Raw genomic sequence first — 27,704 nt, forward strand, 5'->3', positions numbered from 1 at the left:
TTGATCCGAAGACAACAGGAGGGTTAAAGGAGATCATGTTAGTGTGGTTAAGGTGAACATTCTTGGTGTCATCTCAGTGAAATAAACCAGTTTGTTTCACTATAAATAACAGCTGAAAAACAAAGGTTTGAACAGTTACTACTGTTCAATCACGTTACTGTTGGCTTTAAATGTGAAGCATTGGTAATATGTTCGTATCCAGGACTTCCTTACCATGATTCACCACTACTGAATGAGACAGGGAGACACTGCTCTGGAGGGAATCCTTCCACTGCTCTTCTTTTCCTTCCTACATTCATTTTCCAATAGATGAATCAATGGCTTGTCTGCAAACCATTCTCAGTGACTTAGAGAAGTGAAGTAGAAACAGATTCCTTCATGTCTTTTGGGAGGAGAAGGAATGGCTCATCATTCCAAGTAGTTTCACTTGTAGGAGGCGGGGTCAAATTAGCAGTTGAATCTATCAATGTTATGTGTCTGCCTGTATCTGGCATGAAGATTGGATTTCGAATGACATGATATGTGTTGGCAATGACCGAACAAATATCAGATTGTGTTGAATATCAGCCTTTTTCGTATTATTATATGTAAGGGTTCAGTTTAAGAACTTTACACAAACTGACACTCTGCGTATCAGACAAATCTCACTGGGCTACTTTTACCTTTACAGTAGGTATCCAAATTATTTCACTCTTATCAGATTTTAAAAAGTATTAGCACTCTGTAGATTCCATGTTGTCGCCATAAATCAAGAGGTGTTGTTGACCTCAGATTTCTCTCTAAATTTAAACTCTGGATTCCCAATCTTGACAGCCGTGACCACCCACAGTGACCGTCACACACAGTTTCACTTGGCTTTTTGTCTGCTTTTCTGCACTTTGCTTGTAGCTAAAGAGATGCTACAGAATACAAAAATAAAACAATTCACTGACAAGCTTGTATGTTTAAATTACTTCACTACAATTTGTCATCAGAAAAAGAGTTGTTTCAACTCTATTCTTGCTTTTAATTGGCCAGTAAAAAGGGATTCTGATCTTACTGTGGGTCTTGTTTGGTGCCCCTGAGACGGCAATAAAACAGCAGTTTTATGATCTTACTTAGGAACCACTTCTGAAAAGAGTCAAAAAATCAGTGACACCTCAAGACAAGCCGATGTCTTTGTTCCTTATCTGCTCCCTTGCATCTTTTACTGTTTTTGTTTTTGAATACTAATACATTGTGAGATAACTAGACAGAAAGAAACGCAGGAAAGTATGAGAACTTGTGAACATGGGTGTAGTTCTCCCACAGCCACAAAAGCCTGTGAGAGGATGGTTATGGGAGAGGGCTGACAAAAGGGGGAGGAAAATTAGGCTGGCCAGCATTCTTCTCATTTAAAGCTGTAACTACACAAAAAAGCACTCACGCAGTCGGGGCTGGGGCTGCTTGCTGCTTACAAGGAGAGCTACTCTTGAATTCATGGTGGTGCAGTGATAACCTGACATTTTTTTTTTACCTTTTCATCCTTTTTCCTCTTGCTTTACGCCCAAGAAAGGCTCATGTCTTTTTTATAAACATGATGAATTTTGTGAATTTAAGGAGTTTCCTTTTTCTGGTGGTCTCCGTCGCTCAGGTTTTGATTGTTACATGTCAAGACGCAACTAGTGGTAAGTGAACTCAACTGCTGTTTATTTTAACACCCAATTGTGTTGAATATAATGTGTGATGGTGGCTGATGGTTGCCCTTTGAATGGACAGGACATTGTCTCGGACTAGTGAGCAGTTAAGTAGTTCAATGTCATTGTGTTTGCCTGTTTGCTCTTGATTAAAGGAGAACTCATTCTTGATAAGACCTTTTATTACATATTGTTAACTTCCTTCACCAAGCATTGGATCTTTTTGCTAAAGTCACTTCTCCTCACATGGCAACTTGATGTTCACTACTGCCTTGTTACACATTGTGGTTTTACAGGACAACAGCTGAAAATGTAGTTACTGCACGGAACATGTGGGTAAGATCTCTGGTAGAGATGATTGAGACAAAACCTACCTAGTTATTAAAGGCTAGCTTAGTGAAGATTTAAAAGAGATAATGGTAGCTCTTATGTGGATTATCTGCAATAGAGGAGCAAGCCCTTTATGTCAGGGAACAGTCCTGTGGACATCTGTCAGTGATTGCAAGTGATGTCACCCTCAGGCACTGAAAATGTGCAGTGGAGGGGAAATGAGCACCTTTGCGGTTTTGCATTACTCTTGGACTACTTCACCACTTTGGAACATTCATTAAGTGTTACCACAGCCATTTTCTTCCCCTTCGGACTTACATTGTACATCTGCAGAAAGTATTTTAGCACCAGCGCTTTCGCGCCTCTGAGGGAACACAGCGTGCATGTTAATTCAGGCCAGATGTGAGGAGACATTGGAGGAGAGATGCTGTTGGAGCCTCTGACTCCCTCTGTGCTGCTGAGGTCTTCAGCTGGCAACACAGAGCTAGAACACCTGAGTGTTCTTGTTTTACTTGAACTGTGCTTCCCCCTTTCCCCCCAACTGAGTGTTTGATCTGGTATGTCGTCACAGGGACTGTGTTGGTTCTACATATGATGTCATGGGCCACACTGATCACTGGAAAGTCAATTTGATTGGCCCCTGATGAAGAGTTGAGTTAAGCAGTGCCACACAGACAGTACTGTTTATTGTTTTAAAACCTATGAACCTCTGGATAATTTAAGTTTTCTTTGACATTATATCATCAACTCAAATAAGTTGGCTTTACTCCATAAATTCACATTAAGCAGAGACAGCTGTGTGATAGTGTGGCATCAGATAGAGCACCACCCTGTGGTGAATGCAGCAAAGGGCCCAACACACCTCTCATACTGGATGCACACTTTTATGGACTAGAAAAAAATATTTCTGTCCCTGTCTTTCTCTTTTGTTCCAACATATATTTTAACTCTGCTAATGCTGGACTTAACAAACAGGGTAACACTACAATTGCGACTGTGAAAGAATAGCTGTTCTAGGCTGCTCTGTCGTGATCAGGAAAATAATCTGTTTGTCCTATTTAGTTCAAAGTTCTTATAGGCTTTGTTTTAAGCTGTTTTCCATATGCCTGTGTCTCTCTGTGTTGATCTTGCATACTTCTTTCCATGGAACAGTGGTGGGTGAGGCGATTGCCTCTGACCAAATTAAAACAGTGGAAAGTTCATGGTTTTGTAGACGAAGGGAAAATGTGGTTCACTAGCAGTTTGAGACTGTGTGTGTGTGTGTGTGTGTGTGTGTGTGTGTGTGTGTGTGTGTGTGTGTGTGTGTGTGTGTGTGTGTGTGTGTGTGTGTGTGTGTGTGTGTGTGTGTGTGTGTGTGTGTGTGTGTGTGTGTGTGTGTGTGTGTGTGTGTGAGATATTTTTTTCACAAAATGACTAGTTAGTGTTATATTCAATGTTTTTATACTTTCCCATCAAAATAAATTACATCATAAAGGGACATTTATTTTCTCCTTGATTACCTATAGTCTTGACATAAAATATGTAATCTAAGTCAATGGAAGTTCCCATAGCGAGAAGGTTGGACTGGATGGATAGGTCAAACAAACACAGTACCTTTGCTGTTTGGTGTCCAGAATCTAAAAGAAAACATTGACTTATTTTAAGCTTAGTTTATAACCTCAGTTATATAACCACACTGATCTTTGCCTTAACCCTAAATTGGGTTTTAAACCACGTGTCAAAAACTTTAAACTTAATCTCGGAGGAATGCTAATGCTAAGCTAACCACCAATGAGAGGCAACGAGAACATCATATGACACACTCAATTGTACACCTTCGAAACAATGCTGAAAATAGAGTACCACTGGGATATTGTGAACGCCAATGGCTACAAATACCAGTGTTCCTCCATTTAATTTGGACTTTTATGTGGAAAGTTGAAACTTTAAATTGAGTATGGTTAAATGTTGACGAAACTAAGTAATTGCAAGCAGTCTCATTGCTTCAGTAAACTATTAACACATTAAATAATCTTTTTAATGAACTCAGCAAAAGTCCATGTTGAGGACCACAAGGTTATTGTAAAGACATCTGATTAATAGGACTTTTGTAGAATGTATTAAGTCAAGTATGGTTCTTTTGAAGACTGAAAACATCTTTAAAACAAATGTTGATTTTCTTTTTTAATCAATGCAGTTATGCAGCTCAAAATGAAAGTCATATGGTGGGCTGCACATGTGCGGAAAGTCTGCATGCAAAAGGACATAAGTTGGCAAGTGAGATCAAGGAGCAGACTTTAGGCTTCAAGCAGTTGGAAATGGTGACGCCAGTACAGATTACCAGGAAAATAATGTGCATCCTTCATTGAAAACCTATGACCTGTAACTGGAGAAGCTGGCATATTGAAATCCTTTGGAGAAAAGTTTACCGATGTGAACATGGAAAAAGGAAAATAAAACTGCAATAGATCTCTCGGTCCAATAATAAAAAAATAAAAACAGGAAGCCAGCACACAGTTTTACCCTGGGAACATTGTGTCTAAGTGTGTAAGTGTGTGTGTGTATGTATGTAAGACTTAGTCTTGGTTACACCAGTGAATTACTTAATTACTAACATTCATCTTGATTTTGGATATTCACGCAGAAAGCAAAAATCTGCTAATCAAAATCAACAAAACCTTCATGAGGTCACTGTCTTTCAAATTGGTTCCAGTTGTTGCCACATCACTGACATCGCAACAAATGGGCTGTTTTCTACCAAAGCTGAAACGTCCAAACATGTGAATTCAACCAGGTCCACAGACGGCCCTGATTAGAAACACATGCCGCATTTTTGTGGCATGACTTGATTACACGCCTCTTTTCTCCCAGAGTTTAAGGGGGACGGGCTCACCGAATTGTACATTCTGTTGAGTTACACGCTAAGAAGATAACGTTTTTACAGTGGTCTGATATATATATAGCATCTGGTGGCGAACGCTGGGGTGTCTTGGTGGCACAGACGAAGGAGTTGATTGATTTTCAATAAAGATTGTGCCTGGAGGACTGCTCCATGGGAACTGCTTATAAACCAAATTATTGCAGACTGCAAATGGAGGCTTGGGGTGGGGGGATGACTTCCAGATGTGAAAATAGTTGCTTTGGCAATATTTGGAATATCGTTTAAAAAAAACGGCTTAGCCTTAAGATATAGTTGGAAATGGAGAACGATAACTGGATGCAAGATATACAGTGTCTATATTTCTTTACATTGACGTAAGTTTGTATACTACTGGCTGATGGTTTGCCTAAACAGTTTTCTCCCGGAACATTACTCCTCCGCAGGTTCAAGTTAAAGTAACTATTTGTTCGAAAGCCTTGCAATTATAGCTCTCCTCTGACAGACTTCCTGGTCCTTTATTGCCACTTAGTTTCCTCTGCCCTGTCATCCTCTCAGCCTGTCCTGTGGGAGGATGACAGGACACTATGTAAACACAGAAGGGAAGCGCTTCCCGAGCGCTATAATTCTCTTTATTTCATTCTAATTAAGAATGTGCCAAAACTGCTTCTCATACTAGTTACATGGAAGAGATTGGCCCCTTCATTTGTTTGTGACATAACCTAAATAAAACAAATTCAATGTTAACATCCGTGCTGTTTACAGTCAATTAATATTTGAAAAACGTTATAAATAAAGGCGCCAACCAGGGTAGGAATTTCACGGCGGCCATGACGGCCATGTCTGTCGTTGCCCCTCGGTCTGGCCGTTATGCCCCACAAATAATTGTATGTCCTACGGCCACCATGGCCTTTGTGCCCCTCACACTGTTAAAATCTCGAAGTTGCTTTGAAAGCGTCAGAGTAGTGGTCTGGACTCTGACTGCATTATGCATTGCTCTAATAGTGGTGAAGTCACACCCATCTACTTCCGGTCCATGGGACCTTATTTCGGAAAAAATTATGTATTGAAGTCAATGGAGAGAGAAAACTTATCTTTCGATCCCGTTTGAATTGTGCCATGAATTACACATATGATGTTTGTCAATCTTAAAAAATCATTTCCATGTCAAAAAACTCACAGTTTGTCGTAAAACTGTTGAAATATAAGACTATGAAAAATACGCAACTAGAAAGACTACAAATCCCAGAGTCACGTAAGTGATGTCATAACTGATGTCTAACTTTATAACTTTATTTATTTTCCTCCACTAAATAAGAGTTAGCTAAGATGAGATAACTTTAACAAGATGCCTGTGTGCTTAGTACCAGGTTGTTATCATACCAGCAATGGGTCTTGCTCGTTCTTTCACTTCCCGTCTGATGAAAGGACCAGGAGTGGCTGGATCAAGTTAGCTACCTAGCTAGTAGCACGTTAGTTAGCATTACAGCCTTAGCCTTGTCATTTTTATTAGCCTTAACATTAAGTAACATTAAGTAACCCAAAATGTTAAACAGTAAGAGTAGTAGTCATATTTCGTGAACCCTTTGAAGAGTACTGTCACACCGGTGTGATCATTCTATAATACACCCTTTAAGCCCGGGGGAGAAATGCTAACGCTAACGCTACATTAGCATCGGCAATCTTTTCTACTTCATGCTATCTGCACAAATGGTTGACATTAAACATTAAAAATATCAGGCAGTTCAGAGAGAATCAAAGGAAGGCCGGCAGGCAGCTTTGCATGACATTCTTCTGGACGTGTTTCATTGTGGTGATAGTGAGGGTAGTCAATCCCTTTTTTGGACAGTAGTGACGGCCATCTTGGTGACGTGTGTTGTTGTGCGAGAGCAGAGATGTAGTTAATTGAGCGTTTCACACAAAAAAATGTGTTACTTCACAGTTTTGCGACACATTTTTTATTTACTTGCAAAATTATCTTTTGAATTGACAAACATCATAGGCTATGTGCAATTTGTGGCACAATTCAAACGGGATCGAAAGATAATCTTTCTCTCTCCATTGATTTCAATACATAATTTTTCCGAAATAAGGTCCCATGGAGGTCCTCCGGAAGGGGAGGGACTTCGCCACTCTATCACGAGTTTCACCACGGCTGTCAGCTGTGTTGACCCGAGAGGGGGCGAGGCTTATACCCATAAATAAATACTGCAACAACCTTAACATATTTTACCGTGATTTATTGTAATAGGCCTGCAGAAGTAACTAAATACTGATACCGGTTAGTAAAAAACATGAATTAATGACAAGACGGCAGGCGAAAAACCTTTTTAAAATGCGTGTTTTCTGAATGGAGATCGGATCAATCGGGCTAAACTAACCTGTAGCTGCTCCGTCCAAACTCACAACAACGGCCTATACAGACATAAATAAAGCAGTGAGAGTATTCACCCTGACAAAGACAGTCTGTGGTTTGTACATGTTTAACTTTTGTCCAGTTTCTGAACAGATATGAGGAGCTGTAAGCTCTGTGTGCTAACAGCTAATGGCTGATGTTTTGGTTTTCTGATTCAACGTCAGTGGCTGAGAAGCTCACTGCTGATTGATTGGCAACTGTGAGAACGCGTCACGCGGATTTGACGCTCGAGTTGAACAAATTGATTAAAGAGACTCTCGTACACACACACACACACATACACAGACTTTTGCATTTCAAAGTATTTCTTGTTCATACAGTTCAATGTTTGAGCTTCACTGTGCACTCCTGAATGATTATGTGTAGAGTTTGACCCTTGAAGGCCGATTTCATTTCTGATTTGTGAATGGGAGAAGTAGTAGATAGAAAACATAGCAAACACTAATTATTCAAAGTAGAGTATTTCATTTTATATACGGTAATCCTAAGGAGGCATAGGCCTATATATATATAATGTTCGACATTATTGATATTAAAAAAGTGATTTGTTTTCCATGTCATTCGTGTGTTTTACTTATCAGAAAGTGAAGTTATTCATTTTGTAAGCTCCAAATCCAAATGTTTCCCTCAATGCGTGCCCTAAAAAAATGTGTGACACCAAATGGCCTTGCCCCTAAAATGACAAAATTCCAAGCCAGGCGCCAACTACAGATTTATGATGATGACATCAATATAATGTCAGATTGGGCTTTTCATTCTTTTATTTTTAAAAACAACTTTGAATTGAGAGGTTTCAAAAAAAGTATGCATATAATAGGGCCTGAAAACTGGCTATCCTCTTGCATCATGGGAAATGCAGGACCCAGGATTTCTTAGATGCTGCTACTTCAATGTCCTCCATTTACAAATATTTGTACTCATTTGTGTCAAACTTTTTAGGCTCACATTATCTCTCTTTCAACAATTAAAAAGTAATAATATCAATCCTGAAATGTCAGGAAAAAGAAACATGACCGCCATGCCTTTTGAAAAGAACAGTTCTCCTGTACAGTGAGTGTTGATACAGCTGCTTGTATTTTTTTCAGGAGGTCAGGAGGACTCTTGCCCTTTGGAGCTTAACCTCTGCAGGTTGGAAGGCCTTAGTGTACTATAGCACTCCCTCTGAACATGTCTCTCTCTCCCCTGGTGACTTTTTCAAAGGCTGCTGTAATTGCTTAAAATCTTCCAATTTCATGAGATGTTGGGTCCCATCTGGACTCCCTCTCTCTGTGGCCAAGTGCTTTGGGCCAGCTAATGATTCTGCAAAATTAGATTATAGTTTCTGTTGAGTGATTTTCGCAGCAAAGAAGAGTGTCATGGTCAGTAATAAGCATACAAAAGCATGCAAACATTTCCTGTCATGACAAAGCTAAGCTTTAGAGATACTGTAATCTATAGTGTTTGCTTTAGAAATAATGGCATTTTAATAACAAGAAACACCCAAGATGTAGCCTTCTTGTCATACATTCTTCAAAACGACAAACAAGTCCGACTCTCAAGCATCACTTGCTTGTACGCCGCAACATGGTGTCTGTCAGCCATAATTGCAGGTTGTGGTCTGACCTAAATTCTAAATTGTAGCTAGGTTGTGTATATTACATCTGCAGTGGGTGAACGAGTGGAGCTACATGGGTGACAAGGGTTAGCAATGTGGCCTGAGTTATGTTTAGGCTCCTAACAACGTGTTGGACAGCTGATTGACCCGATGGTGAACGCCTCATATAAGTGTGGTCAAATGGCTCAGGGCCAGTTCTGTATGCAGGTGGTCCTTCTTTAGTGGAGCCCAAGCCGATGAAGTGTCACTACTGCAAATAATTAGATATAAATAAATAAGATTAGACTGTATAGGTGATTAGTTTTTAGTTAAGAACTACAGTACCTATGTGATTTTAAGCAGGAGGCAACACAAACAGCAGGCTCTGCATTGCTTTAAACTGAACAATTGTGGATTTATTATACTCAGACTCTTCTCAAACACAGTTTCTATGCATCTCTACAGAAAGTGATGCAATGTGGAACAACCCACGTAATCAATGTTAGGGCTGTCTTAGACTTAAGAAATTCTTAGTCGACTAACACTCATGGGATAAGTTGATTTAATCGTCTCTCCATAAAGAACACCTGCATCTTGAGTTTACCACAGATAGGCTTTTGGCTAATACGTTTCTTGGAAATAGGTAACTTCGCAAAATAAATTATTGAAAAATTACCAAGTCACTCAAGAAATGCATAGAGGAGAGGTTATGAGGCATACAGAGCAAACGAGTCTGCATAGAGAGGTCAGTGAGGATGGAAGCATTGAAGGATATCGTGTTGTATGAGGATACGTTGGTTTACTTGATGTTGATTGTGTGCATGATACATGCCTTGACTGAGTTGCACCACATCATTGGCTTCCCCTGTTCAGTGTCAGGACTTGTCTTGTGTACTTTATATTATCCACCAGATCAATAGAATACAGTCGTAAACCAAGAGGATCCATGAAAAAAAGAATCATTACAAAAAATGATCTTCCATTGCTCCTCCAACAGAGATGATCTCCATGTTCATCATAAGTAAAAGGCATCAGCTTTTGAGAAGAGTTGCTTCCAACACACACAGCTCTGGAGTCTTCTTTCCACACAACACTGACAGAACTCAACAGAAGGGATGGTGTTTCTCAAAAATGTCTTCTACTATTAAACTCAGATTGTTTTAAGTGAGAACAGCGTCACATCTGGAAGCACAAAGTGAATCAGAAGTGCTGAAGAAGGGTTTCTTTTGCTATTTGGAAGACTTTTTTTTATTATATTGCCTGGTTTGCAAATCATTGGCATTGTTCGTTCCGATTCCAGGCGGTCTCAAAAGATGTCCAGTTTAGATGGTGCATATTTTAACACAATGTGAGTCTGTGCTGCCCTTAACTTTACTGGCCGCCATGTCCAGTGAGTGTTCCCGAACAAACACCTCTCACACAGAGCCAGACCCATGGAAATGTCTGCTTGTAGCCGATGACTCATGGCAGCCATTGAACCTATGATTTCACCAAAGGAGCAAAGCCCTGCTGCAGAGGAGACAGTGCAAAGCTACATGTATGTGGTGATTTAGTTATCATTAGTTTGTATTCAAATTCTAAGCTAGAAAAGAAATCCGTAAATAGAGGGTGGACTTTCCCACAAGTGACCGCCTTTGGTTCGCCATGTTACTTAAAAATGTCACAACCAAAGTTATTTTTGGCAAAATCACGATATATTTTTCTAAACCAACCAAAAGGTTGTGCTGCTTAGAGCTACCAAGTTTGGTGCCGTTGTGTTTCAGTGTACAGCCTTAACCACACGCATTCTTGGGGAAAATACATTTAACTAGAAGCATAATTGAAATTGCAATTTAGTTGTTTGTAAACTTAATTGTGTAGAACACATCGTTTTCATGAATCAAGTGACTTTACTGCCCTAACGTTGAACTGTTTACAGTACATTGTGGAAAGTTAGAAACATTTCCAAAGGAAGAATAACCATTTCAAATTCTGGCATAGTCATTTACAGTCCCCTATCTTTAAAATAAAACCCACATGAATGAAATCAAACCCTAGCACTTTGTACTTTTCTAAACACACTACTAGAGAATGAAAGCCACATGGGTTTTCTTAAGACACAGTATCCTGCACAACAACCGTGTAATTACTCTATACTTTACTCTCTCCTTACTTAATCAGCCAGTTCCACACCCACACACGCCTCACGTTGGTGATGTGCACCGTGCCAGGCTTTATTTACCTGGGCTTAATTGACGCTCTGAGTACAGACTTTGCATCTTGATTCCTATTTCATCTCTTTCCCTGTCTTGTCTCTAAGCCTTTCACTGAGGTGGCCTGCTATCTAGGGGCTTCAGCTTTAAACATGGGATACGAACAGAGGAGGAAACGTCATGTTATCATCATTTAACATCTATTACGAGAGGGCTGCAGCCAGAGGGGAGAGAACAAAGAGATGGAAGAGAAAGGAGGAGAGAGAGAAAGAGAGAGAGAGAAAAAAAGTCGGGGAAGAGAGGAGGGGGAAAAAACAGTGGTGAGAATGTGATGGGGGTGGGAGACGCAGCGATGAGGGAAGCCCAGAGGATTGTTTGGGACACGTCATTTAAGGGTAAATACTTCCCTGTCGACTCAGCCTCTACCCCTGCACCTCGCAGTACTCTGCTCGCCTCCAGCACAGGAAGTTCCATCTGTTTCTGCTCTGGTTGTTGTCCCTAGCAACCATTTGATTCACAGTCAAATGAGAGAACACTTGAGATTAAAACATTGTTTTTTTCCGATTAGTGTTTGATTTTTTAGTGCAAATGCCTGCCTCTTCCGTGTAGAGTACCCACTTAATGAATAACATGGTATAGATAGTTGAGGGATATATATATATATATATATAATATATATATAGTTTATATCCATTCGATCAGCAGGCTTTTTGTCTTTACTCCTTTAGAGCCTTTTTGGAGTCTGCCTTTTGGTGGACATGTTTAGGACTCAGCCAGCTGCTGATGACATGTTGAATAAAGTATGCAGCTGTGACTGATGGAGGGGCGGAGTTCCAGTAAACAAACTGCAGCACATCGCCCAATAAATACTCCTCCGCTTGCCACTGATGGCGTTGCAAATCGAGTCCCAAGATGCGGGTCAAAGAGTGCTCCATTAGTTGATGCAGTTGGCGTTCTTCCCTGCTGTCATTAGGGAAATACAGATCCGTGTGTGTGTGTGTGTGTGTGTGTGTGTGTGTGTGTGTGTGTGTGTGTGTGTGTGTGTGTGTGTGTGTGTGTGTGTGTGTGTGTGTGTGTGTGTGTGTGTGTGTGTGTGTGTGTGTGTGTGTGTGTGTGTGTGTGTGTGAAAAATAAGGGAGACCAATTTATTTTCAGCAGATATACATAAATATTTTAGGAATGTGCTCTTATTGATAGGGAAGAATGTTATTCCATTAACTCAAATGATTAAAAAAAACTACAACAACCAGAATGCATTGTGCTCGATATGCTGCTATCATCACCAGATGGCTTTGCTTGACTTTTGGCTGATGCAACTCTTCCTCCTTTTAGAGCCATAATGCCTCCGCAGTCCGCACTGCATCTTTTTTGAAACTAAGATCTTTGATAAGGATTCTTTCCATTTGTTCAACATATGAACAATCTATCTCTCGTGACTTTTACAACATCCCCACATTTGTTGGGCACAGGTATAACTTGTTCCAAAGTCATATACTTGGACACTGCTTGACCAGATGCATCACATCAGTTCTCCTCTGACCTCACCCCTCTCTGTCTGCCTCTACACTTCAAGGGGCTCCATTTAGCAATACAGAGAAAGTGTGATGAATACTTTGTGTCCTCTGGGCACCAGCACGAGTGATGTCACCACAGAAAGGGGCTCACAGTGTCAAGCCCCTCTCAGGTGTGCTCTGCGCTCACTTGTCTGACCAGTGTCTACCAACAGCAGAGCTCATGTGTTTATCCCAGAATAAGGATCAGTGTATTAACAGCAGTCCCATGTGGTGTGAGCCTGAGGAGAGGAAGCTATTAACCCTCCATGTTGAGAAACACTCCGCAGACTGTAGCTATCACAGTTGATACAAAACAGGAAATTATTAAATGTATGCTTCACTTAGCTATTTATAAACTAGGTGCAGATTACTTTCCTGTCCATTTAGTGACCAGTTTAAGGAACTCAGCATTTCAAGTCCAAATCTGAGCTTTCCATTTGGTTCAAATTGGGCTAGATTAAAATCAGAGGTGTTGTGTACTCATTTAGCTCCGTTAATAACACACTGCAGAAGGCTGCAGTTTGACGTCACGACATCGACTGTTCAGAGCGGCAGGAACAGGAAACAGACATATATTACCCCTGTGAGAAATAAGGAATTGGGATGGATATGGGACACGGTGTCCTTCCTGATACTACCACTGCCCAAACGGTTATCCCTCTGTGTTTTAGTTACAATGAACATTCCCTAATTTCTGTTTGAATAATAATAATCCATGTAGATAAGAGCGTAATAAGAGCTTTAGTTCACCTGGAGTTACGTCATGGTTCCATTTCAGGGTTGATGCTGGGCTTACGCCAACTCAAGCTTATCTCCTAATGTTTTGAGGAATCTTTGGGAAAACATCTGCTCAGAAAAGGTTTTCTTTACAGAGTCACACTGTGCCTCTAGAAACCTCTCCATAACATCTGCACTGTGATTGAGTTTCAGCCAATTGCAAAATGGCATTACTTTAAATACAGATGCGTCACATGACCTCTAAAAGAACATCTTCCAGCAGTGATGGGTCATTATGCACCTTTCTGCATTTTGGCTTGTCAAGCCCTGCATTCACGCCCCCGTACTGCTTCTGCCATACATTTAAGCCGCTGATAAATAAAGTCAAGTAGAAATCAATTACAACATTCATGGAGAAAGTCATTACTGTCATGTTTAATTTATTTTACAAAGTGTGGAAGATAATTAAAGGGGATCTATTCTGCTCTTTTTCAGGTTCAGGAAAAGTAAAACCTCAAAAAAAAAAAAAAAATGTTGTCTTACTTTAAGTGTGTGTGTGTGTGTGTGTGTGTGTGTGTGTGTGTGTGTGTGTGTGTGTGTGTGTGTGTGTGTGTGTGTGTGTGTGTGTGTGTGTGTGTGTGTGTGTGTGTGTGTGTGTGTGTGTGTGTGTGTGTGTGTGTGTGTGTGTGTGTGTGTGAGAATACATTTGGCTTTGTTTAAAGGCTGCTTAAGAGGAGCTGGTCATAATATGTTGCAGACATTCTCAAGAAAGCACCAGCTAAAATCACAGTAACGTCAAGCCTGTGACCTCAGACCATGCAATTCTGTTCAAAGTATACATATTTTTTTAAATGTCTTCGGCCTGTCGCAGCCTGGCTGTTGCATCACTTCTCTGAGCCGTTAGAATAACACGGAAAGAAGAGAAAAAGAACAGAGACTTAAAGGGAAAAACAGAGGAGTGTGGAGGAAGAGTCCAGAAAGCAGCCTGCGTGCTTTGATAGGGATAAGAGGGAGGAACAGGAGATTTGAGAGCTTGACGCGGATATGAGAAAGTGCAGGCTAATGCGAAAAAGAAAGAGTGGGATTTAAAACGGAGCCTCCGGCGGCCATTTGGTTTGAGGAGTGGAAGCAGCATCCTGAAAATGCTGCAGCTCTGAGTTTAGACAAAATGAGGAGGCAATAAATCTCTGCTGCCTCGGGCCCCCCCCCCCCCTCCATTTAAATAATACGCTTCATGAAGCGACTCCTTCCCAACCCGAAGAACAGGCGGACATGTTTATCCCATCATCTGCATTAAGATAGTTAGAAAAGTCTCTGTTCCATGTTCAGCTGCGACCATATGCTGAACTGCTACCTTCAAGGCAATGGCGGATGTTCCTCAGTACATTTCATCATCTGAGGTACTTCTTCCTGCATTGAGTATCTTTCATTTGAATACTTGAAGTTATACAAAGGTAGTTGAAAAATGTCAGCAGTGCTTTTTGTATATGCCAGATTCAAGATTCACAGGTTGTAATGTGATTACATTTGATTATATCCGTAGGTACTTTTACGTGTGCCAAGCAGGACTTTGACTTGTAGTATTTGCAGTGTGGTATGAGTACTTAAATTGCGTAACAAATGACTTAAGGTACTGAACACTTCCTCCGCCACTGCAACACTTGTTGTTCATGAAGATGTTACTGCGGTATTCAGCGCTCGGAGGGGAAACAGATAGCCACATGTTGTGTTAATGTAGCGGCCTGTGGTTGAGATGCTGTCCTCACATCTCCAGAGAGAGGAGAGGAAGAGACATTCTGCACATGAGGCAGAGACCAGATGTGTTGAGAGCTGCAGACAGTGCGGAGAGCAGAGCAGAGCATGCCTTTTATTTATTCAAACTGTTGGCCAACCTCAATCACAAAAACACATGTACTCATTTACCCTTCATTGTCTAGCCATGCACATCATTTTAGAATTCTTACTAAGGTGATGAGATGTCTGAAATGTATCCCATATGCATACCATTCCTCAGGGTAACGAGCACAGCATGCAGTCAGCAGGGCCTATTTCTTTGGTGGAAAAGAGCTCAAATCAAAGCGGTTGACGGTGAGCTCTGTGGATGACCAAGATTAGCATTTTAAATGTGTATTATTCATCAGCAGCACAGTACAACATGTAGTACATAGAAACTACATTTCCCAAGTGCTGTGTCTTTCCCCAGCAGGGTTGCATACTGCCAATGATTAGATTAGTATCGTTGAGGTGTGCCTGCCTGTCCAGTGTTGCATCGTGTTTACTCTGATGAGAGCTCAGGGTAAACTGGATCCAAGTGAGCAGATACCTCTTCTATTAGGACAGACAGATAGCTTCAAAGCAAGTGAACTTGAAATGATAAAGATGGCTACACATGTGGCTTCCAATGCTTGACCCTGACTTCAAGCTACATCGTGACATTGAGGGTATGACACGTTTTGCCAGTGAGATGAAATAATCAGTATAACCTAAATGGTCACTGGCTTTTACTTCCAAGATTGATTGTGAACAAAGTAGAAGTTGTAGTAGATGTGAGGAACCCTCAGGGGATGAAACATGAGGATGGTGATGTGGAGGAGACATGCACATCCCCCATTATGCTTGTACGATGTTACTCGAGATACATCTATTGTCTCTACCCACATCTCCAGATATTATATTTCACTGCCATTTGATCTTCAAATACATTCGCCTGAACCCCTAGTCCTCATGGTCTTCCTCTGTGTCCCAGTGTCTCCTCTCCACAGTTATGCTTCACATCTGGCTGTGTGCTCAGTTGAAGTGAAACACCGGGGTGCTCTGACCTCTTGTGTATGTTACCGCTCCGCTCTCTCAACTGGAATGTTCCTCCACTGCATATCTGCTTTTACTTGCACCAGCCTCGTGTCATACTGTTCAAGAATGAAGACATTATTAATATGTATAGGAGTGGAGATTAAATAATGATGAAGTACTCTTTGTCATGTAGCATGGGACTGTCTGCTTTGTTTGCACACGTCTGTGTGTTATAAGCAGCACCAACAGATGTCTGAGTTGAACGTGTTTGATCGTGGAGCTGATGGCTGCCGGCTATGAAGACTGACTCAGTAGTGTAATGTATAGTATTTGCAGATAAATACTGTACATTATACACGTGGTGCATTGAAACGGCACAATGACAGGAAAGTGCATATTGATAAAAAATGTTTTCGTCAATTTTTCTGATTTTTTCTTCACTGACGATAAAAAGGCATTAAAAGTTATCATCATTTAGAACTTTAATGTGCCACTATCAGCCACGCCGGACACGTTACAATCATATTTAAACTTTCACTTGTAACATTTTATGAAGAAACTTTGTAATACACATTAGCATGTAAATAAGGTCGACTAAAAAGTTAATATTCAGTATAATAAAATCTTTCAAAATAGGTGGGTTAGATTTCCGCTCAAAATGTACTTATGGTGTACAGTATAGGATCAGTCATTTCAATGCACAATAACACAGTCAATCATGCTATCCTCGTTCGTCCTTGCGAAACAAGTGACGGAACACTTTCGACAAAAACCAGTGTCAGTACAAAACATAAATTAACACAAAAAAGAGTGACGTGAACAAAAACTGTCAAATGTACATAAACATTTCTTTTTTAATGCCCGTCTTCATTTATCGGTAGAACTTTTCTTCATTGCCAATTATTCCAATGTTTCCATTTTCAGTTGAAGGTTGTTTATTCATGCCAGTTCTTTGTTTCCGTGGCCAAGGCTCCTTCCCTGTCCTCGCCTCATGGCGAAGCATCACATTGTCCACATGCAGCCGCGTGTGACAGTGGGACCATGATCAATGTGCCGTGGAATTCAGTCTGAACTTTTCTTTTCCTGAATGCCTTATGATTGTGTTTGTGTGAGGGCACTTGGCAGTAACATGGAACTACTGAAAGTCATCAAACCAATAAAGTTGTCTTAAAGGCTTTGAGAACTGAAACAAAAACACACTTAGTTGAGCTGTAACATGCATGACCTTTTACCTAACCCAATCAGGTCGTTTGTTTTGCCTTAACATAACCAAGTAGTTGTATTGTTAAAATGTTTGGTTACTTTTAAGCAACAACCGCATCTTTAAAACTACATTTGGGAGGAAGCCGTTTAAATGGGAACACAGGGTGGTCTCCCTCTACAGCTTAATTCATTGAACTGTAAAAAAAGTAATTTTTTAGGGTTTATTTTGTTTAGTAACTGAGATTCAGACGACACAGTTTTGCTCTGAAATATAGAGGAGAAATAGATAGAGAAGCCGGGGGGGGGGGGCTGTGGTAGCCTCTTTAATGGAAGAGCCATTGGAGACGGGGCTGCTGATGGAAAAGCCGAGACATGTAATCAGCAAGCTACTTATTCATGTGTACTTTCCGAGCTCCCTCCCTCCCTCTCAGACGCTCAGCTCTGTGCGTGGAAGCCAAGGTGAAGAGCGAGCATGTTCAAACTAGAGCGGTGTTCCAGATTGCAAGCCCTGTGAACACAATTCAGCAAATCCTCCATGCTTCAGAATATTAAACCGATGGAATGCACGTGTTTCTTTTTTACGTATTCAAATCCTTGTGCCAGTGGTTGAAAAGGACATATGGAGAGGGATAATCACAGGGCGTTGATGACCTTTGAAGCCAAACACTGTGTTGACATGTTTTTAATTATGACTCAATCACAGTTTGGGCTGAAGGTCCTTCACAGAGGGAAGATTTATGTTTGGCCATGACACCAGGAAGGAGCAGCTGCTGCACAGCCCTCAGCAGCTGTAACTCATCTGGAGCAGGAATCAGGCTGCATTCAAGCTAGTTTCTGCAACAAAGAGCCTCTTCACAACAAGCACGGAAACTATTAGCATGATTTCATAAACGTACCATGCAGTGGGCTCTGTCCGTCTGAACATGAGACCGAGTTGTGCCCATTAGTTTGGGGGCTGCACTTGGAACAACTCGTACTTTTTCTTTTCTTTTTCCTAAAGGAAATGAGAGTTCCAGCTTTATGTGAGTCATTCTTTCCATACGGTCATTTTCTAACCCCCCCCCCCCCCCCCCACTTGTGGCTGCAAACGATTCTCCCCAAACGCTGTGTGTTATGAGTGTTTCCATATTAGCCAAGGGAAATCTATAAAGTGTCTCCTTTTTTCTGTCTACGTCTGTCTACACATGTGGCAATGCAAGAGAGCGCTTTTCAGGTTATCGTGCCGACGTTAGCCGGAGAGATTCTGGTCAATCCGTTCATCCAGGTGTTGCAAACTCTCCATCTCAGTAGCACCTGTGTCAAACAGGTTGGACACTTGACTCAAGCATGCACTGTTTATAGTTAGGTGGTCAGAGGTCAAGGTCACTGTGACCTCACATATGTACTCTGCTAGTGAATGCAATATCTCAGGAACACCAGAAGGGAATTTCTCCCAACACAGGTCAAAGGTCAGGGTCATTGTGACTTGACAAAACATGCTATAATTTACACTCTTATTAAGAGAATATTGCACACATGTTGTACTTATTACCACCACTATTTTACTTAAACGTTATATGATTTTGACATTTTCCTTAAAAAAAGGTATGCTTATGTATGTATTTATTTTATAATTTTTATTTTGTCCCTGTAGTATTTCACATTCTTACTGTAACTTCTGCTGTTTATATAACATTTTAATTTCATTTTAGAATGGAGCACCTTTTGACAAAACCCATTGAATGATTTAAAAATGGAATAAAGACGTTCTTTGTAATGGCGTTTCACTGGTTGTTGGAGTCATACAGTTGTAATTGTAGTTTCTTCCTCTCTTTGATGTGTGCCGTCACTTATTTCGGAGTTCTTTGATATCTGTCTGCTGTGTGGTGAATAGCGGGCACAGAGCAGACACATGAGTCATGTCGCAGAGCTCCAGACTCCATGTTTTAAACCGGAGGAGGAAACTGTCTGCCCGTTTAGCTGACTCGTGGAAAAATCCAGATCAAGCAGTCGCCTTCTGAGGGCCGCATGCCTTTTCGCCGCTGTCACGGTTCAAATGTTTTTTTTACGGCGTCTGTGGAAAAGTATGGAACCGGCAATGAATTAGCTGAGAGGGGGGGGGGGGGGGAGTGAACGTCCCTATCCTCCTCCTCAAGGCTTGTGGTGGGGGGTTTAAGACCGCTCTAAAAACCACACTTCTCTTCCAGTACATTTCAAACTGTCCCAACATGCAGAGTTTCAAACGTTTCAAACCCAACAGGAAACATGTCTCTCCAGCTCTGCGGCCAGACATCGCTGCTGTGACGCTGTCTCAGAAATGACGGGAACCTTACCTTAATGATATAACAACATATAATGCAGCGTGTAAGGCTAGTATACACAATATAAGGACATGTTAACAAGTATTCAAATCCTGTCATAAGCACTCAAGCATTTCAAAAAAGATACACACTTTTCTGAGATGCTTGAGGAATTCATCTTCATTTTTTGGAAAGATTGTTTTGTATTTACGCTGATGTTTTGTTTCTTGGCTTCACAAGACAAACCTAAGCTGTTCCCTTAGAAGTGATTAAATCGTTATGGCTGGCTGGATTTTAATTTGTGTTTACATTCTTTTACTTCTTCGTCATAATTCTAGCCTTAAAACATCCGTACATTCTGTTGTGAATGAGACATAAGAAATGAAATGAATATATAAAACTGGTAACAGCTCAACAAGAAACTCCACATGCACAGAATGAAGATCTTGGTTTGATAATGTTTTGCACATGAGATATCACCCAAATCACAGCCACCCATAGGCTACTGGTGGGATTAGATTGAATTGACTTCCTGCTGTATTGAACAATGTCCAAGCCTAGTGTTTCCTGTAATTGGAGGTATTTCAGAGGATCTCTTGTCAGGACAAGTTTAAAAAAACATCCCCAAATCATGTACATGACAACCGTGTGTGTGTGTGATATGGATGTGTGTTTATGTCCGAGTTTGCTAACTTGAGTGTGTGAGTTGAGCCTTGTTGTATATCTGTATTAGTCTCTTCCTGTACTTTATCTGTCCTATGCAGTGTGTGTACATTCCTTTGCTTGTCTAACTCAAATATAAATATGGGATTACGCCGTGTTAAAACATGTTGTCTCGTGGCATACAGCCTCAGTATAAGCACACCTGCATTAGTACCTACTGCTCTTTGACTTTTTTCTTTATGTTTTTTTGGAACCATCCAGAAAGCACATTGAGGCTGAGTGAAGTTGAAATGTAGATGTTTTGACATAAAACCACAATAACAGAAACCTCTATGAGCAGTCAGGGCTCCTCTGCAGCGTCCTCTCCCTGCAGCAGATTCACCTGGCTCACCTGCAGTGCACAGTGAGGCTCAGAGCTGCCCCCTGCTGGTCAACTCGGGAACAGCTGGAGTCACATTACAAAGGGTTAAAGCCATGATCAGTTCAACACATCCCTCTACATCAGGGGTGGCCAACCAGTCAGAGGTTAAGAGCCACATTTTTTCTCTGTTACTGCAAAGAGCCACATCAAACACACAGTCACTGATAGCGCTTGTTTCAGTTTTTTGTTTTCTGGAGACAAGATTTCAACGTCACTGATGCATTTTTGTGGCATTGGGATATATATGTTTTAAATCCTCTGTAGCAGAGAGAGGAGCTGTGGATTATTGTTATTGATTAATGCATCAGTGTTTCTTAGGGTCAAAAACACTAAACCCACAACTTAAAATGAAAGCGTTTAGTTTATTTAATAAAAGAGCACATGTTCAATGTGAAAAGTGACAGTAGTTATAGATTATTTGCAATTTGATGCTATATATATTTAAAAAAAATAAAAAAGTACATCTTTTTTAAACACCTTGAATTTCAGGGGGGGGGGCGGGGCTCCGTTGGCGGGACTCCGTTGGCGGGACTCCGTTGGCGGGGCGCAGCAAGTTAGTCTCTCTGCGTGTGTGCGCTGGGCTAATGCTAATAATGCTAATGCAAGGATAATAAAATGGCGGCTTCACAAAACTTTTTGGGAGTTTTACGGGGCGTGGTTTGCAATCCGCCCAGCCAATCAGACACAGGAACCTTTTTCTCCCACGAAAGTCCCTGCTCTCTAGCAGGGACGGAAAAGGGGTGAAAAGGTTCTCATGAACACATTTTAGTTCCGGCTCTTTTTGGTGTGAACGCGACATTTCAGAACTATATCGGAACTAAAGTGGGAAAAGTACTGCGGTGTGAACGCGCCTAAATAAATGAATCTCAGGGGTTAGTCCTGTCGTCTCGTAGAAAGATGATCCCCTCTGTTTTTGTGTTGAGGTTCTCTCAAAGGCAGTGAATGTGTTAACCCCTGGGATAGGCCTCTATACAGAGGACAAGAGAGAATAGATGATTGATGGATCACGGTTTAGTTTCTGTTTGCTTGGTTGAATGGTTCACAAATAAATGATTGATTCCTTGTCATCTTGTATCTTCACTGGACATACTTTTTTGACATGGGCAATCAATCAAATGTTATGTGTAAGCCCAATATTATATGCATACAGATGAAGAGAACGAGAAGAAGACTATCTTCCACAGAAGAGGAGCTTGATAGATAAAGACTCTGGCTCCAGTTTTCAAAAAGAGTTCTCACAATAAAACGTGTGTTTTTCCTTTAGTATACACAAAGGCTTAGAGAATCCCAGTCCACCTGATTAACCAACTGTCCTCCCCCTTGATGCAGGAGATGATTTGAGCTGCACGGCGGACGGCCAGGTGTACAGCAACAGGGACATCTGGAAGCCAGAGCCATGCCGGATGTGTGTGTGTGACAACGGCCAGGTCCTCTGCGACGAGATCCAGTGTGATGAGCTGAGTAACTGCGACAAGGTGGTGATCCCCGATGGAGAGTGCTGCCCCGTGTGTCAGAGCGGAGACTCCACCGACGGGGGCCAGGGCAACGTCGGAGGTGGTGGTGGGGGTGAGGGAGAATGCATACACATGTATTGATAATGTATTCAGAGTAAACAATCACACACACATGATCAACACAGATTAGAAACAACATCTGTTGAGCTTCATTGAAGGACTCAGTTTCAAACTATTAAGCACATTTGCACAGGATGCTTTTCTTTATTTACTTTGACAGACTTGCACAATGATGAGATATGAATGTACTTAAAGCTGATTCACTCTGCATTTCACTACTTGATGATTCATTGGTGGTTTCCGTACCTTTTCCTGACATGCAGTCCAATTAATCATGTGCTCTATTTGTGTGTTTCCTCTCTGTAGGTGAAGAAAGAGTCTATAAGGTAGGCCACAGTGTCCTCATTTAGACTAACACTTGTTATATATATGTGTTCCATCACAGAGTTTAACATATTTGGTCTATTCTGTTCATCCAGGGTCCGAAGGGAGAACCCGGGGAAGTCCCACTGGTGAGTTTTGCCAAATATGAACCTCTTTTAAAAAGGATGACTATTTAGTTAAATCAGACTGAATGCAGATTGTAACGTTGATGGTTGTCCTGCAGGTGACTGGTATCAGAGGCCGCCCTGGACCTATGGTGAGCCTCTTATTTGTTATCATGTAATATAGAATCATGTCTTCTTCATTCAACGACCTGAACTGACACTAGATGGCATTAGAGGAACCTCCTGCATCACCTCACCTTCGACACGGCATTCATCTGAGGCACTTCCGGTGACAGGTGTCGTTGTGATGTCATCACTGTCAGACACTCATTGGTTCTTTCTGTTTGTCATGACTCCAGGGGGGTCCGGGCTCAGCGGGAGACAGAGGAGCTCGTGGAAACAAAGGAAGGCCTGTAAGTCTCCATGCACACAAACACAATGTTAACATCACAATGAAGTTAAAGTAGTGTGATCAAATGGGTTTTATTTAACCCTTACGCTTCTCTTAATAGGATCAGAAACAACATCATGATGATATTTATTATGAGGTTTTCAAAGGATATATGGCAGAACACAACATGATCAATCCTAGCAGTATTGCATGGGTTACAGTTTGCACAGTCCATATGTATGTGTATGTTCCTGCATATCTGCAGCAATACTACGAGTGTCTCAGACTCAAAAAGACAAGATATGATAATATAACGCTTTTTCCAATCCTGCAGAAAATGATGGTGCCGGACATTTCTCAAAAGCACAGTAATCTAAAATAACTAAAAATGAAAGTGCATAACAACAAGGACGACCGCCACTGCATAATAGAACAGCAGTGAGAGCAACTAGGCAATAGCATAGGAAATAAAACGATCAAACATATAAAGTGTATAAGAAGTAATGCTGACACCAACGCCTTATATAATACCAATCAGTAAGGCAAATCTATACAAATAAAAATTAATGCATTAAATTAAATAAAACAAATATGTATAAAGTAGTGGCTAATGGAAAAATTGATTTTTTTAGAATATGTTAACTCGAATTAAACAGATGGTTCATTATTTATATAGACTTACAAGTTTTTATTGTTTCTTTAAATTGTGTTTTTTATGTTTTTGAGTATATCTTGATGGCTACAGAATTCATTGGATGCTATCTCCGCCCTTGAATATAGCATTGTCATCAGAAAGTGTTAAATATAATGCAGTTTATACAGTATATTCTTTTTTTGGTTCAAGGGCAAGAGACGAACAGTCAGATTAAAGCCTAACGTGCCAGGCTGAGGTATAATGTGCGTTGCTCAGCCGCGCTGTAGCAGGGTGATGAACGAGGCACAGGGCAGTCAGAGGCAGCGTTGGGAGGAGATGTATTAACCAGCGGTCCCTACTGTACACGCTACACTGCTATACACACATCAAGCTGCAATGACTGCTCCAAGCAGGACAAAGTATCTCAGCTTCACTCACTCAACTTGATTTCAATATTTCACAGGAAATACATAGCACTCAAACTGAAAACACAAGTACAAATACATATTTTCACAGCCAATAGATCAACGTTCGACTGACTAGTTATTCAATGTTTTTTTTCATTCATTGACTCAGTGCTATTTTTTCTCTCTCTTCCCTATAGGGACTGCGGGGCCCCTCAGGATATGATGGAGAGCCAGGTATACCAGGTATGCCCGGTGAGGTCGGACCCCCAGGACCCCCAGCCCACCAAGGAGTGAGTCACACTCTCACGAGGCGCAAACACACATATGCACACGTGTATTTACAGGCGAACAAAAGACAAGGGGGTGAAACACACACTCTGTTGCTGTACAGCCATCCTTATGTAAAGCATAACCAGCTGAATCCCACACAAGTCTTCTGTGGGGCTGTTTAGGGTGTAGACAGAGAGCAGCAACACACGTGACCACAGTCATGCACAATCAGCTTCTACCTGTACGTTATATGTTTGGTTGTGTATCATTTGTATCCAGATTATTTTGAGTTATGTTAAACCAGAGTGTGCCGCCCCCCCCCCCCCCCCCCCCTCCCCGCAGGGCCTGGGATCTCAGATGGCCGGAGGCTTTGATGGGAAGAACGGACCTCAGGCCATGTTGAGCGGCTCAAGGGTAAGAGCATGTTAGCTAGATATGAACTCATCTAGTAACTAAGTGCTAAACAATTAGCAAACCACTGTGTGGAAAGGGTTAGATTTTCTAAACTGCCAAGCTTCAGATTGTTTCTCCCACATTTCTCAGTCTTTTACCAAATAATAATAATCTGAAATGTAATATTTCACTTGAAGTAAGTTTACTTAGATCTTTCCCGATGTCCAATAGTACAACTTGATGCATCTTTAGTTAACTCCTCCCACCCTGTGTCATGAACACGTTCACCAAGTGGAATGAAACAGCTGACCCAGTCTGTAACTCCTTATATTACACGTTTGTTGTGAGCCAGAGAAATATTGATGACAGGATTATTGTTCAGACTGGAGTACCCGATTTTAATCACACACTGATGTTGATCTTTCATAAATGGCTTCCTGCAATAAAACCACTGGGATTTTGAGTTTCTCACACCTTTTAAACAAATCATGTATCTTTGTCCTTCTGCTGTTGCTCTACTCCCAAAGGGCACATGTCATCATGTGTTTACGTGTGTTAGGTGTGATTCTGTCCATCATTTCATTTTGCATCATGTGTGTTTTAGGGAGAGGCTGGAACAAGAGGCCCCTCAGGGCAAAACGGAAACGCTGTAAGTCCACAACATCTCCACACTTGTCTTTATGTGCAGTTAACACAGACAGTACTTGAAGGCATATTATTATATTTTAAATGTGTCACTCTTATCATCTTCTAAGGGTCAATCTGGACCCCAAGGACCTCCTGGAGAAGTTGGGGAACCAGGGCACATGGTATGACATCATTCTGTTGTACGATTGGTGTATGTAGCCCACTTGCTGGCTTGAACACATTTTCATTTGACTGGGATGGATTTCAGAGGGATGAGTTTTCGCTGTATGTTCACAATGTGTGACCTTTACAGGGTACGTCTGGGCAGAGGGGACCTGAGGGCCCTCCAGGGAAAGCAGGTGAAGATGTAAGTCTCATTTACTAAATCTTCACTTTCACAATGGTACAATAACCCAGCCTTCACTGTATTGTTCCAGTCACTAAGATTCTGTGAATTCATCTGCAGTTAGTATGTGTTAAGGTCATTGAATCCATCAATGACTTCTTAATGTCAAGCAGAAGATACTGAAGATACGAGGAGACGCATAGTATACAAATAACATTTATAAACTGTCAAATGTGTTATAATCCAAATGCGTTTTGATACATTTCATAGAATTCTTTGTTTTTCTTTCACGGTCCGGTGGACTAAATAAGAAGTATATGTCAGTGACACCCTAAATAACCCAGGGCCGTTACAGGCTCCGTGTTCTAGCACAAACCTCAAGGGGAGACATCTGAGGCATCTATTTCATTGTTAGCACGAAATGTTTCACAGCCAACCAGTTTGTAACATGTTGATGCCACGTCCTCCTCACACAGGGAGAAGCAGGAAAAGGAGGAAACAGCGGAGAACATGGATTCTCTGGATCAGCAGTAAGCCCCTAGACCTCCACAGCATACCAACGTGTCTTCACTGCACGCTTTACATCTGTATTTATTCAAATCACATATATGTATTACCACTGTCATAGATGTAACTGATGAACATGTCTCATGTTTCAGGGATCCAGAGGCTTCCCAGGTACTCCAGGGCCTCCCGGTCTGAAGGGTAACAAGGTGAGAGCTTGTCATGCTGCTCGTCATGCTACTTGCTAAGGGGTGATATGTCATGCATGTGGTTACTGATTGTCTTCTCTTGTTGACATCAGGGCCACGGTGGAATAATCGGACAGAAAGGAGAAACTGGAACTCTTGGATCCAAGGTATAAATGAATAAAGTGACACTATTTCCAGTCTGTCTGTCGGTGTGTTCAATGTGTTGGAAAGATGATTACTGCAGCTGCTAAAGTTACACGAATACCTGCTAAACACCTTGCCTGAAGTGTGCTCTCTTGTTACTCAACAAGTTCTTCTTTTGTGGTTTTACAGGGTTCTACTGGGCCTCCTGGTCAAATGGGAGGACCTGGACCCATGGTAGGTCATATTTCTTATTATATTATCTTGAGTGCGGCCCGTCTAAATCCTCTATTCTGTAAATCACCCTTTGAACCATCTACCTTTAACCTACAGCTCAGCTAGAGGACAGCTGACAGGGTTATATTGTTGTTTGAACATGTTTTTATGTCTCTGTACCTTCCAATCATGAATGCATCGTGTAGACATGCTGCTTTTGCGCTTATATGTTTGAACCTCTGACTTGAATAAAGCACTTTGTTCATCAAAGTTCTGAGAAACCTTCAAAGTGATTGAAATACAGCTTCATGATGATTATTATTCATATGAGCTGTACTTCCCTGTGTGTGACAGGGTCCTGCCGGCATGCCTGGTGAGAGAGGACGCTCCGGACCCAGCGGTGTCGCTGTAAGGATGAAATGACTTCTGCATCAGAATCGCCTGTCACCGTCAGCGCTACAATACAAAGTGTTTAACTGTCATATTGATACCATGTTGTGTTGTAGGGTAAACGTGGATCACTCGGTAACTTGGGAAAGTCTGGTCCAATGGTAAGACATTTCATCATCACGGATGTACTGTACACCTCAGAGACCATCTTCTATAGTTAGCTCAGATACTTGAGTAGTGAGCGATGGGACCACCTGCTTAAACTCTGCATATTCTATTTCTTCCGTTTCTACAATTGCAACCTTTTGTTCTGAAGTCATTGTTGTTATTTGACAGGGTCCGCTGGGTCTCAGTGGGTCATCTGGATATCCAGGCTCTCCAGGAATGAAGGTAAGAACAGAAACACATGTCAATTAGCCGTTTAGTGACTTTCAATTCTAATTAAAGGTTTAGTTTATTACTTTCATTTTCAAAAACGGAGTCCTCTCCGACCAGCCTCGGGATTACAGTAGCAGTACGACTCAAACACACACAAAGATTGATAAA

The 27,704-nt window shown here is 41.3% G+C and overlaps 1 protein-coding gene across 1 annotated transcript in view; it reads left to right on the forward strand.

Moving 5' to 3' along the window:
- The first annotated feature begins 1,374 nt into the window (after positions 1–1,374).
- Positions 1,375–27,704, forward strand: part of LOC117466882 (collagen alpha-2(V) chain-like) — a 60,529-nt gene continuing 34,199 nt past the window's right edge. The window contains 18 exon segments of the mRNA XM_071207127.1: positions 1,375–1,646; positions 21,979–22,215; positions 22,530–22,549; positions 22,643–22,675; positions 22,771–22,803; positions 23,011–23,064; positions 24,281–24,373; positions 24,696–24,767; positions 25,351–25,395; positions 25,502–25,555; positions 25,687–25,740; positions 26,196–26,249; positions 26,379–26,432; positions 26,525–26,578; positions 26,745–26,789; positions 27,123–27,176; positions 27,275–27,319; positions 27,495–27,548. Of these exon segments, the coding sequence (XP_071063228.1) occupies positions 1,556–1,646; positions 21,979–22,215; positions 22,530–22,549; positions 22,643–22,675; positions 22,771–22,803; positions 23,011–23,064; positions 24,281–24,373; positions 24,696–24,767; positions 25,351–25,395; positions 25,502–25,555; positions 25,687–25,740; positions 26,196–26,249; positions 26,379–26,432; positions 26,525–26,578; positions 26,745–26,789; positions 27,123–27,176; positions 27,275–27,319; positions 27,495–27,548 (1,146 nt within the window). The 5' untranslated portion in view covers positions 1,375–1,555.

This window comes from Pseudochaenichthys georgianus, chromosome 21 (assembly GCF_902827115.2).
Source record: "Pseudochaenichthys georgianus chromosome 21, fPseGeo1.2, whole genome shotgun sequence".
In the NCBI taxonomy this organism is placed as follows: domain Eukaryota; kingdom Metazoa; phylum Chordata; class Actinopteri; order Perciformes; family Channichthyidae; genus Pseudochaenichthys; species Pseudochaenichthys georgianus.